This window comes from Acipenser ruthenus, chromosome 9, assembly GCF_902713425.1.
Source record: "Acipenser ruthenus chromosome 9, fAciRut3.2 maternal haplotype, whole genome shotgun sequence".
Lineage (NCBI taxonomy): Eukaryota > Metazoa > Chordata > Actinopteri > Acipenseriformes > Acipenseridae > Acipenser > Acipenser ruthenus.
In genome coordinates, this window is record NC_081197.1 from 56,924,231 (window position 1) to 56,938,389 (window position 14,159).

General features: G+C 38.1%; 1 protein-coding gene across 1 annotated transcript; it reads right to left on the bottom strand.

The window, feature by feature from the left end:
• Positions 1-5,008: 5,008 nt before the first annotated feature.
• On the bottom strand, positions 5,009-13,523 carry LOC117405328 (epithelial-stromal interaction protein 1). Its single transcript, XM_034008293.3, has 11 exons — positions 13,182-13,523; positions 11,545-11,603; positions 10,735-10,818; positions 10,431-10,504; positions 10,181-10,264; positions 9,221-9,294; positions 8,563-8,659; positions 8,266-8,349; positions 7,924-7,997; positions 7,113-7,273; positions 5,009-6,036 (listed from the first exon to the last, which is right to left on the bottom strand). The coding sequence occupies exons 1-11, from the start codon at positions 13,382-13,384 to the stop codon at positions 5,909-5,911; spliced, it is 1,122 nt and encodes a 373-aa protein (XP_033864184.2). The 5' UTR covers positions 13,385-13,523; the 3' UTR covers positions 5,009-5,908.
• Between the last annotated feature and the right edge of the window lie 636 nt (positions 13,524-14,159).

Here is a 14,159-nt window from a genome sequence, read left to right on the forward strand (position 1 = left end):
CAAAAAAGACACGGATTTCAAGTGATGTTTTATTGTTACTGTAGCATACAGTGGAGGGGCATGAGGAGCAGGACAGGCAATGGAATGCCTCTCTCTCTCTCAAGCAGCACTGTTATTATGAAAGCTAGAACAAAGCTAGCTGTCCCTTTTTATATTTTATTTAGCCTATGTATCCTTTTATTACCTGTATTCTTTAACTTTAGTCAACCAGTCCTTTTTATTGTTGTGTAATGCAAGATTTGTGGTGTTTTTTCTGGGGTTTTATTTCTTGAAAAAGCAAAAGAACACAGCATGAAAACTCTTTCAAGTAAGGTAAAATTGTTCTTAATTTAAAAAGGATGCCTGTGTAACACTATGGTTAAACTATGATACTGGTTCTTTCATAGGTATGTATTTTTCAACAAAGGGAGACAATGCCAAGCCTCTTCCCCTGAAAATATTATCCCATTCACTCATACTCAACGACAAAAGTTGCAGCAACCGCTGACCGTGTGTGAAAGCTCTTATCGGAAAATGAGTGATGAAATGAAACATAATATAACAGTCCAGGAAGAAGTTTAAATATACGTGCAATTTTGAACTTAACAGAACAGAAAGCACACCCACTTCAATACCGTGCTTACTGTAAACGAAAAGCGCATTCAAACTCATCTCTTAGCAGTGGGTTTTTATATGGTATCTCTGCTGCCTCTTTCAATTAGGTTTACATTGTTTGCGTCTCTGTTTTCAATTCTGCAGCACACATCCTCTCTCAGAGAGACGTGATGAGCTCAATAACCCACAACAGTACTCAGTAGTTTAAAACCATGTCAACGACCACATTGTGTAATGTGCTGGGAATTTTGGAAGGGGTTTTAAAACACTATGCATCTCAAAAGTCTTGCATGAAACTCGAGTTTACTAGACTAAATGTACAGTTGACCCTATCTCCTATGAGGTGGGCATGGGGACTGTGAGGCATTAGGGAGAAGACAGTATTCTGTCAAAGGAGACTGGATCAAGTGTATGTATTAAGATGATGCTTTATATCATAAGCATTTTGCTGCTTTATGATTCCCACCTGTTTGATTTCATATTATGTATGTTCAGAAGCCCATAGGGGAAGCATTGTGCACTGAGCCAGTACAACACTTACATGCAACCCCATCTTATTTAAGAAAATCTGCAATGGTGGCTGTAACTGTAAGCATGGAAAAAACTATCTAAGCAGAAACATACAGCAATAGGATATTAAACAGAAACTACATTTACTATTAGGGAAGCACAGATGATATCTAGTACACATTTTAAAGGATAAGTAAAAAAAGACTTCACTTTTCAATTGTGGTAGAATTGTTGTCAGAGGTTGTTGAGCTTACACAAAGTAATGTGTACTAGAGTCTTCTGGAATCAGCTAATGTTACTGCAGTGTCTTCATGATTTACACTATAATGGATCTAATAATGCATATCCAGTACATCTAACACAAGAAGAAAGGAAAATGCAAGCACATTAAAAACCTGCTGCAGAGGCGCAACCCCATGGACCACTTCTTTCATTTCATCTTTCTGTGCTTGAAAAGCCTTGTGACTCAGTTGTGGTTTTCTAAACAAGCTGTTTGGTATAAAAGCCTTGTGTATGACATTCTTTTGGAGTTCAGCTTAAGGTTCCATGTTGTCCTCAAAAGTCCTGAGGCTTTACTTAAAATAATCTAAACGGAAATGTAATTCATTAAAACATTGAAAAAATATTGGCAAAATAATAATACTAATAATAATACTAATCATAATCATTATAATCATCATACTCATAATAATCCTCATACTCATAATAATCATCATAATCCTCATACTCATAATAATCATCATAATCATCATACTCATAATAATAATAATCATCATACTCATAATAATAATAATCATCATACTCATACTCATAATAATCCTCATACTCATAATAATCATCATAATCCTCATACGCATAATAATCATCATAATCATCATACTCATAATAATAATAATCATCATACTCATAATAATAATAATCATCATAATCATCATACTCATAATAATAATAATAATCATCATACTCATAATAATAATAATAATCATCATACTCATAATAATCATCGTAATCCTCATACTCATAATAATCATCATACTCATAATAATAATAATAATCATCATACTCATAATAATAATAATAATCATCATACTCATAATAATCATCGTAATCCTCATACTCATAATAATCATCATAATCATAATAATAAGAATACAACTGTGCTCGCAACGTTTAACTTCTATTGCTTCAAAGGAGAAGATTTCACTTGAATGTTTCAAACTGAGAAACAACCCTCTTGAGATGTTTTTAATGATGCAAACAGTGGTGCACCTTCATACCACAGCACTCACATTTATAAATTTGCCATTATTTATACAGACGTATTATTGTGTCCAATTATTGGCAGCAATTCCCCACAACAGCTCAAGTCAGATGTGCCTTTACCAGGAGGGCCACTTGATAAATAACTGATAAATAACAAAATCAAAATCAAAATGGCTATATTGTGTTGATATACACTTTGCAACAAGAGTATGCAATTAAGTGAAATAGTAAAAATTACTGAGGCATCCCTGAGGCAGGCAACACTGTAATAAACTGTTACTTATGCCCATTTCTATCTGTGTTTGGATGGAATGGACATAACCTTTCCATTTCCTAGTGGATCAGTCTGACAGTTCTCTTCTCTTGTAAAATCATAACAATTTTCCAGCTGATTACAATATTTCCATTGAGACACTAATTGCTTTATTTCCTTCATCTTGCATACCAAAAGCAGTCGGCTGTAGCAATTTCTGTGGACCTCAAAATTGCTAAATAAAATATTGTCTGCCCTGAAACGTCCAGCAGCCTTTTGTAGTTGTTTTTGAATTTATTTGAACATGCTTTTGGTAATGGATTAAAGTCACTCCCACACCCTGCATGCATATCCAATTTCCACATATGGAAACTGCAGTAGACCCAAATCAATTCAAAATAAAGAATTTCCATTGTGCTACATGCCCTACATACAGCATGTCATTCCAATGCACCCATTCTGTCACTCAAGCAATTTCAAAATTACATTTACACAGAGTTATAAATGCATGTACTAGCCAACCCGGGGAACTAGCAGGATGGAGAACACTGGGAACATTTCAAAGAAGACTAGATTCTGTGCTTTTAAATGAGATCCCCCCCAGTCAGGGAGAAAGGAGTGCTAACAAGGGGTGAGGCTTGATGGGCCGAATGGCCTTTTCTCGTTCCCAGACTTTTCTTATGTTTTTATACATCTAATCATTATTTTAATACTTTATCTAAACATAACCATATTTCTCCTTGTGTCTCTTGCAATAATAAACCCCTGTATAATCACAAACGAAAACAAAAATGACAATTTTTACTATAACATAACTCCAATTTATTTAACTACAAAGGTGTAGATTTTAAAATTCACAAAAGCTTGAACTGTATATGATTAATTATATGGAAAAAAGAACATTGCTTATACTGGTTCCTATATCTGGAACAAGACAGTATTTCAAAATAAACACACTGAAATGTACTTGCAACTACCTACTGTATAGCGAATGACATCATATTTCCCATATCTGAGGGGAAGTTATTCCCTCCTGTATCGCTCTTCTTTGACTTGACTATGATGTCAATCATGCTATAATATAATGATGTTGTTGTATTGTTCTAGCAGTTCCAGAGCTAGAAGAAATCCTGTGACCTGAATAGACGTCTCATCTGGGCCTGTTGGTTTTGAAACAGGGCCAAACTCCAGCATGCATGTTACATAAACTCTGAAGCTGTGGGAAACTTTGAGACTGAATTCATTTGATTTGCAGTAGGAATTTCTATACCATGCCCACCTGCTATATCCTACCACAAAAATGACAAGTTCTTTCCTTTTGAATTTCCTTATTGCTGTATAACTACCCTGTGATTCACAGGGAAGAATACCTATTGTTTTCCAGCAGACTGCAGTTTTTAAAGGATATCTAAAAACAAATCTGCCGATGTATTTTTAAAACAATGGCCCTTGTACATGAAACGCAATATCACATGACAAGCAATTTCGTTTTTATTATGAATATTACTCATATCATCAGCAACAACCTGTGAGAAAGTGATTGTTTTTGTAAGTATTTTCCTGTTTGCTGTAACAGGGCAATTTACACAAGCATATATAAGGAGCACAAATCGTAGACTTGTAATCTTTCTTAAAAAATGTTCTTTCTGACCTTTTCTGAGAGATCATCATTCTATATATCCCAGTGTGCCCAAGAGGTCCTGTCATGAATATATTGCTAAAGCTAAAGGTGGTAAAATCAATATCAAAATAGGTCTGGGCTCATTGTATTCTTGTTGGGAAGTTCTAATCTTGTTAGATGTAACAGCACATTGAGTTAAACACATGCAAGTGTAACACAGGCACATCCGTCTAATCGTACCTAGCAGGAAAGAAACACGTTTGTAGTTTAGTTATACTAATGTCATACTCTTTGTTATTTAGACAGTGTACAGATTATATTATCAGGTCAGACAGGATACATTGTAAAGGTCAAATAGACATTCCTAAACTTGTCCGGGGTTTTTAAATACCACTGTGGTTTTGCACGATGTATTTTGATATTTAAATGTGCAACCAGTAAACTCCCTCAAACCAAAGTATTGTTTCGATTGAGGGCAAGAGGCTATAAAAATACACTCTATCTCATCAGGACAAGCAAAAGATGTGTACATTTAACACCAAACGAGACCAGTCTTTTAATGCAGGTCTTGAAATAAAATACTGTCTAGTTGAATACCACTCTATACAAACGAGACTTCCCCTTTAAAGTCCATACAGGCACAGGTGCATATAAAATAAAATCCATCTGAAATGCAGCTGTTTCCACTTCAACCCTTTAACCTACTTTAACAATCTTTACCGTGGACCTTATTTCTTCTTCACAACAGAAAGACACACACTGAATTTCAAAGTGAAACTTTTATTACCAGAGAACAAAGGTGTTTGTAGTAATGTAGCACAATACAAAAAAATAAAGTAATTGTATATATTTAGATCATTTTGGAAACAATATTACATTAAAACATAATAAATTTTGCTATGAATGATCATTTAGCAATTTGTACTTTACCTTGCATGCCAATTCCATAATATCATGCAAGAGTGACACATTGGTTTAGGAATCTGTGCTGAATGAAGTACCCTGCATCCAGTGTGCAATCACATACTCATATACAGACATAGCAAGAACAAGAATAAGAAGTCGTTTAACAAAGAAACAACTCTGTTATTGAGAAACCCCATTGATTTGTTCATATATACCACAGTGCCATGGAGTTAATCATTCCCCAACTTAAACATCCGAAATCCGATTTATACCAGCCTGTTTCAATCGTGTAAAAAAACAGTGTTCGTGGCAAAGGTTTCTATCCAAGTTTCATTTCTTAAAATATTGAAGATAAATACATGTTTTGGAGAAACTAAACTCATTTGAACTAAAAAAAGTATTCCTACAGTATAAATGACATAACTAAACCAATGTGAGCTGTTTAGTGATTTATTGAAACACTGACAACCTAGTGTGTAACATTTAGGAGAAATTGGATCTCACTGGCTGATGAGTGAGTGACTTTGCAATAATTCCTATATAAACATGGTAATCATGTGCAATTATCTCTGACCTTACCAGGCCACTACCTTCCATGCTTTCTCATTTCACATGGACTTGGTGCATGCACAGTGCGTGTGTGTGTGTGTGTGTGTATATCTATCTATCTATCTATCTATCTATCTATCTATCTATCTATCCATTTATAAAAATATCTATGCAGAGTCTGAAACTGGCCCAAAGCAGCTAGTTTCACTCTGCTACTGAAGCAGTTGGTAGGCTTGCCTGTAATCTCCATTGCACTGAGTCACTATTTCCTCTAAGAAAGATTGTTCACAGAAAGGAAAAGCATTCTGAAGTTTCATCAGTGTCCATTCATGGTTGTCTTCTGGAAAAAAAAGGAAGAAAAAAAACAAGCAAGCTCAATGAATGATAAACACTGCCTTTTTATTCTGATGATAACAGGGTAGATTCATGAGGCAGGAGTTTTAAAAGCTAAAGCTGTTCCCACTGCCCCATGATACTGTGCACAGGTGTCAGCTGACACACACGTTACTGAGCATCATTCTTGCAGATGAAAAGTAATAGTATGTATCTCCATGACAGTAAATACCTCCTTCCAAGGATGAAGTTGTGCTCCTGCAGAAGGGAGGTTGCAATAGGTGCTCTGCAGGTGTGGGTGATAGGTAGAGATCATGCATTATGACTTGTTTTTGAGCACTCTGTGCTGGTTCGGACTGCATTGGGGAAGACTTACTTAAAGACAAGCTTCAAATGCCATTTTATTTGGTTCTGGACTTTGGATACTTATTGAGACACAATAAAAAATGAATCTGACAGACAAAGGGCCTCATGAGAACAGTGTGCTCACTGAGAATGGTGTCTGGAATCTGGGGTGGTGGAAACCCAACTTCAGTGAATTTGTCTTAGCCTATCTCTTAGTGAGGTCAGGTGTCCACATTACATCCCTCAAACTAATTTGGCTATCCTTGGCTTGCCTGTCTGACAGCCAAGACACGAATTGTAACATTGCTCTTGCTCTTGTGTCTTTCCAGAGTGCTGTCTCCAGCACAGGGATGAGGCATATCCCCTGAAGCAGGGTTTGTGTGGCAGCATGGGTTGTGCCTCCTCTGCTGTTACAGAAACCACTGCAGTTCTGCCAATCTGGCCCTCATTGTACAAGCACCAACACAAAGAGACCAGATTCCTGGACTGCTGGAGCTCTGAGAGTGAGGCTGTCCACAGCTGTAACCCTGAAAGCATTCTCAGGGGGGAAGCACAATCATTACACATGCAAAACAAATTCCTTACGAAGCCCAAGCACTTCAATATAAACATGCTCTCAATTACGAAAACTGCTCTGTGAACAATAGGATTGTGGAAACAATTAGAGTGGGCTTAGACTAAACAAGTGTAATTACCTAAAGGAATGACGTGTGCTTTCAGCTTTTAAAAAGTGCTTACCGTCCTCTTCCTCCCCGTCTGCTTCACTCTCTGCCCTGTGTGCTTCTGGAGCTGCATCTGCACACAGGCCTCTTTCTGCTTCCACACCAACAGGAAAGAGCGCCTCCTTCCTACCTGACTGTACGTCTCTTTGAAGTCGGTCCAGAAATGCTTCATTAACCCTGAAATGAAGAATGCAGTGGTGAGCCTACCCAGTACCAACTAATATATCTGCATTACAGTGAAACTGGGGACAGCCGCATGGTAAACACATATGTTCAAAACACAAATACAAAATCAGAGCTATCGGTATCAAAGCAGATCAGCATGACTCAAATCCACATGTAGACATGCTAGTGTGACGGACTGACAGACATTCCCCAAATATAGCCCAAGATTCTAAAATGTGAATGTCCTAACCAAGTGTCCATCACAATTACGGTTCTCTTCCTATATGTAAAACTCACAGTGCAGGATAATACAAAATATATACAGCTCTGGCCAAAGGTTTTGCATCATCACCCTATAGAATTAACACATTTTGCTTCATAAAGTTGAATTAAACCTGCTGAATAATGCTACATTAACATTGAATTACACACCGCTTTGTAGTTTTCTATATACTTTGCTAAAAACTGAAAAGAATTGAAAAATGTGACATTGTTTTAATTATGTCTCAATCCCACAATTCTAGCTGATGCAAACCTTTTGGCCATAGCTGTAAGTGGTACATGCATGGTTTGGCACAGTTACATGCTTTATGCTATATTCAGAGAACCACAATAAATGTTGTGATTGGCAGGTAGCCCGTGTAAAACGGGGACATATTTACCTCCTGCGCTCATTTTGTAGTTCACGCTCTCTTTCCTTCATTTTCTGTTTTTGTATTTCCTCAAGTATCTCGCTCTGTGAAAATTAAAAAACAAAAAAAACAATTACTGTAGGTCTCAAATGTGCCCTTTTGAAAGAAGGTTAAAGAAATCTCTGTTGTAAGCCTTGCTTTCAGCTAGTGTTGCACTTCCTGGGTCATTTCACCTGGAGACTACAAATGTTCCTACCCTTTCCAGATCTTCTTTCATATCACCAACCAGTCAGCTGCTTCTCCTATTGGCTGGGATGGTTAGCAGCTACTAGTGCATTATTATAAAGCTGTGTTTGCTTTGGCCTCCCATACCTTTCTTCTTTGCTCTTCTTTACATTGCCACAGGGCCTGGTTCTCCTCCTCTCTTTGCGTCTCTCTATAGTTATGCACTTTAGCCTGCAGATCGGAGACAGCGGGAGAAACAGTGTTCAGCTGAGCAGCAACAGCACAGGCACTGCCTGTCAAAACTCTTAATACCACACAGCCCATACCATTCTTAACAGCTTATATAACAGCATTTAAAATGGATCGTGAGCAACACAGAACTACCGCCTGCTTAACTGGATACAAATTGCTACAACATCACATATGTATCTGCAGTGTCCTTACCCAAGGTGATGTTGGCAGAGAGCTGCTCGTTGACATCGGAGCTGAATTCGCTGAAGGCTGGGATGATTCAATCTTCTGCAGAAAAGTATGGGTTTTGCTACAAATAACAGCAGACGTTGTGGAGCATTAAACATTTAAAATGTGTTTTCTACTTTATAGTACATACGAATACCAGGACTCACTACTGTTAAAGTGCTGAAAAGAAGGGCAGAAGTTCAGAGTTCGCGTGGGGCATGGCTGAAAGCCCATGGAAGCCACTAGGGGAGGATGCAGAGACCTCTGCTGGTGATAGAGGGTCCTGCAAGCATCCAAAACTTATTTTACAACACCAGTTTGGAACAGTTTCATGAATGCCAAAGTTTATTTTATTCACAACAGCAGGCTGTTGAAATAACTTGTGGGTTTAAGCTTTGTGAATATGGCCCCATGTCAGTAGGTTGCAATGCATCACTGATAGATTTCAAAAATCCATATGAGTGTCCACAAGTACTCAAGTAGAAAGATGCCGATATTACTACAGTATTACATCACACAAGTGAGACCAAGCAAAGCGATTCTGTCCGTGCACCACAATGCTTCATTTGAACTGAGTAAAATGTCTAAGAAAGCACACAGTTTACTGTATATCTTTTTTCATATGAACACCCTTCCTTCTTACGCTTGCTGGTCCTTTTTGTATTGTTCCTTTCTCTGTCTCTCCTGTTGCAGCCTCTTTTCTTCAAGCCTGTTTGCCTACAGATTAGAGCAATAGTTTTTAAGCTCATAAAACTTTACATTGTCACAAAACATTAGCAAGCATAGTACCACATCATTTTAAAATGGTTGGATAGCAGTAATTCACTATTCAATAGTACATTGCATGTGTTTGTGTTGACCATCACCAGTCATTTAACCCAGAACCTGTATGTGAAATGCATGCAGATAATGCTAATACAGTACAGTTAAACAAAGTGACAATAAGAGGACCAGACTTTATCAGGAGTTCCCCAATAACCTGGCTAAATAAGTCTGAAAACACAAATATTCCTAATCCAATGTGCAGAACCCTAACCCTAGCCCTAAAGCTAACCCGTACTCGAACCCTAATGCACAGAGTCCTAATTGTAACTCTAATGCTTTGTTTCCACAGAACATCCGAGCCGCACTGGGGCCAAGCAGGGCTGGCCTGGTGTAGCACTGGATGAGCTTGGTATAGTTCCCACCGTGGAGCCCTTAAAAACCTGGGCCTCACAGCCTGCTTGTGACCGTGGAAACGAGGTGTGACTGTGAGGCCTGGTTGGGTCCTAATACTGCACAGGATATGAATACAATCACATTGTGTTTCGGAGTAAACTGGCTTCACCCCAGTCTGACAAAAGGACTTGAGAATGGCATTTTACAACTGGAGGTAATATAATATTTCATAAAGCCCTGTTTACAACACAGTGAACCTGGGTTTAAATAACACAACACTATGTTGTCATAGGCACCAGGTCAAAGTCCCTTGTTTTGGTACATTGTTACACATCAAGTGGAAGTACGATCTGAACCCATGTTTTGCTAATTTGGCAAAAGAAGCTCCTCCGTTAGCAAAGGCATCAGATATAATCTGATAGTAAATGGAACATAAGCAGCACACCTTTTCCCTCTGTGCCTCTTTCATTCTCTGGATTTCTGCTGCTTCTTCCTCTTTCCTCTTTCTCTCATACTCTTCTCTTTTAAGCTTTCAAAAGCCAAGTGACAAAAAAAAAATATATTAAAAAAACAAATTCAATTTAGTGAATTTCACAATTTCTACCAGACGACCTACCCAAGATCTACATGCACTGGCTGTAAATGATCAATGTATAAAATACAGGACTCCAACATGCAAATGCAGTCATCCTTACCTTTTTTTGATACTTTGATTGCTGGTGGTTCAACATTTGCATTTGCCTGGCCTCAGCCATTAATATACCTCCACCTGAGGACAAAAGTTATAACGAGAAGCCTTCTTAACAGCAGTTTAAAAAAACGGGGAAGAGATCTGTCTTGTTAAAAATAATAACTGAATGACATTTACTGTACTTTTCCTTTTTCCATCTCTCATTTTTAAATGAACTTCATTCTGTTTTTTGATCAAATATTGGTGTTTTCTGGTGTGATTCTGTTTTCATGATCCCCGTGTCACATGCCCTGTTTACAGTGTATTACCCAGCTGTGCAGGAGCCAGGTTAATTGGACCAGGCTTGTGTGCTTCCCTCCATTGCTGCAGGTCTGCTTCTTCTTTTTGTGCCACTGCAATCAGAAACACAGTAACACAGAACATGTATTCAGCACCAAGGAATAGTACAGGTGTTAGTACCACATAACATAACATAAGATAACAAACACGTCAAATACACCTCAGACAGCTCAGTCTTGTATCTCATAATCAATGGTGCCGGACTGTGCTGTGCGGAAAGGCTGTGTCATTTGAAAGGTGTGTGCTAAACAACCAAACTGTTTGGAACAAGGCCTGTTTTCCACTGCTTTTCTCTTATTGAGTGACAAAACCTCATTAATAAGACCACTGATAGCTGTGTACAGACCAGAAATAAAAACAGCCACAAATGTTTGCTTGTTTGCATATATTTAATCAATCCCATAATCCAGCGTGACCTTTTACTACCGCAATATGACCTGCACTACTACTTCCTGGGTCAGCTATATCTGACAAAATGACACTGGAACGCAGACAGCCATCTTTAACTACACCTTGCCCAGCTCAGCTATACCTGGGAAAAGGCACTTGAAAAACTGAACATGATATTCTAACAGAACTGTGACCTCTCTTGAGATGTACCTACCACCAGTCATACAGCATTTATGTATCCCAATACATGCGGGTCTGGCCCTGAAGAGCACTGCCTCATACCATATCTCAGGGTCATTCAATGCTAGTTGTTTTCTTGTTGATGGCTGTGGTAGTACTAATTACCACCAGAGGCTGAATACAGTATCATTAAAAAAAAGGGAACTTACTGCTCTGCAATTTACTTCTCCTTGATTCATTAGGACGGATCATGGAATATCCACCCATGCTGAAAGAAAAAAAAAACACTGATCTTAAAGGGATATTTCCATTAGGTCTTCCCATTTAAATTAAACACTGATGTTTATAGTGTAGCACCATACCTCTTAATGGATTGGGATAGTATTACATAATATTATGTAAGCCACCAATTCACTCCCTAATGATCTAATCAGCACAACTTTACTGTGTATCAAGTGCAATGAGAAGCAATGCATTGTGCTGTGGTGGGCATGGACACACGAGAAATTCAAATACAGAACAGGTGTGGAATGTTTCATATAGGGAGATGGTTGATTTTAACACGGAATGCTGAAGGAGGTGGAAATGAGTCATTTATTTATTTTACATTTCACTCCAGAAATCATACTGTTATGTTGTATTTTGCTTCTTATAAAAGTCCTAAAGATTATGAAAGGAAAAATATTAATAATATATTACTACTGCTACTAAGACAACTGCTACTACTACAGCATGCCTAATAATAATAATAATAATAATAATAATAATAATAATAATAATAATAATAATAATAATAATAATAATAAGTAATGCTTGCGTAAAATAAATGCTTTTTAAGTCTCAAAACAACACTTCAGTGAGACCTGGCATTATACATGTTGTTTCCCGGTCTGCTGAGGGGTATTGATGCAGAACGCTGACTCGCGCACAACGTAGCTCTCACAGGCAGTACTGCATGCATGCCCGAGTAGTACTGCATGCATGCCCGATCACATGATAAGGGTGATGAATTTAGGTACAAAAACTAAGTTTATTTCACAACAATATCCTAACCCTAAACCTAAGCTCCGTGGGGTATTGGCCGTAACTTTAAATACACACAACAATAACCTAACCCTAAACCTAAGCTCCGTGGGGTATTGGCCGAGGATCACCATTAATTCTCACAGGGTAATCACTATCAGGGCTGCCAAACCGCGACTCTCAAAAAGCACAAGCCCAATCCCGCTTATTATAAGCGGACTTGATAACTGATCAGTTCTCCCCCTCCCACACCCTGTTTATGATCACGTGGTAGGGGTGTTGATGATGATGAATTACGAGTTGCGCACGCAGCACTACCCTATGTGAGCTCCCAGCAAGAGCTACGATGTGCCGTGATTGGAGGTGTGGTTACTACTTCAGCAGAAACGCAACCGAAACTGAACTTATATTTATTATTTATTAATTTCTTAGCAGACGCCCTTGTTACAATTATATCATATTATTTTTTTTACATACAATTACCCATTTATACAGTTGGGTTTTTACTGGAGCAATCTAGGTAAAGTACCTTGCTCAAGGGTACAGCAGCAGTGTCCCCCACCTGGGATTGAACCCATGGCCCTCAGGTCAAGAGTCCAGAGCCCTAACCACTATTATTTATATTACCAGTATACAAAGCCAAAATACAGTACTGTATATTTAGCTGAAAAAAATATGTATATTTTGTAAATAGGAAAATACACCTGTTAACGTTTTCTTCCTAAATTGCAGAAAAGATAATCCAATAAAATACACACGCTATGCACGTATTTATTACATAAACGATACCCACTTTAAATAGTTACATAGTGTTTAAACTTACTACTGTGCCTGTCCTTCGTTTTGTGGGGACGGTGTAGTTTGTGCTCCAGAAGCGTTATCCCCGTTCTCGTGATTCGCAATTTCATCCTTGCTATTTCCTGCCAGACTCATATTGTTTAGATCAGGGTTCAGTCTGTTGTTACCATTGTTGTAGTTTCTGTGGTTTGGATTAAACCCACCAGGTCCACTTCTGTTAGGGTACATGTTGAATTGTAAAGCTGCACTGAACGTCGTCAGCTGAACATCCCAGGAAGAGGTTTCTCAGGGAATCTCCCTCTGAGAAGGCTGTCTGATGTCGTCGTGAGTTGGCATTATAAATTGGGCAGGTTCCAAAAATGATTGACAACCAATCAGGCCTCTCGAAGAAAACAAACAAACAAACATTCAGGTAATGAGATGGAATATACCTGGCAACACGCCACAGAACAGATCCGCACACCGGGGAAATAAAAGCGTACCAACGCAAAATTCAATGGAAAACAAGAAGCTGTATTCATGACATGCTAGAACACGATGAGCATACTGTGCAAAAAATGCAAAGTGCAGATGTTTCGGTCAGACATTGACCTTCATCCGTGCAACATGTATTGAGCATTCCGAAGAACAGTACAACAAGATTACCAGCCCACGCCAACAAACTTGTTCTGCATTTTGTATTCCGCAACACGCATATTATTAACCTTGCAGACTGTAGTCAGTGCTTTATAGTAAATACATTATGGTTTGTTGTTAACTCCTCATCAGTTTACCTGTCTGTGTGCTCAACTTGATCAGTAGCCATGACCATGTTGGCATTTTAAAATGTATTAAATATAGTTTCAACAGCACGGCTCTCAAGTTACATTCTTCTCTGAAGCCTTCTTAACCAGAGAAGTCAAAATAAATAATCTAATAAATAATTTAAATAAAGGTGTTTGTTCTACTAATATAACCATACTACAGTCTTGTATTGATGTAAATATTTTAAACATGTCTTTGA

Coding starts and splice junctions, on each gene's coding strand:
- LOC117405328 (XM_034008293.3), bottom strand. CDS start 13,384: ATGTACCCTAACAGAAGTGGACCTGGTGGGTTTAATCCAAACCACAGA. Junction 11,604..13,181: donor AACGAAGGACAGGCACAGTA/GTAAGTTTAAAC, acceptor TTTTTCTTTCAG/CATGGGTGGATATTCCATGA. Junction 10,265..10,430: donor AATCAAAGTATCAAAAAAAG/GTAAGGATGACT, acceptor GGCTTTTGAAAG/CTTAAAAGAGAAGAGTATGA.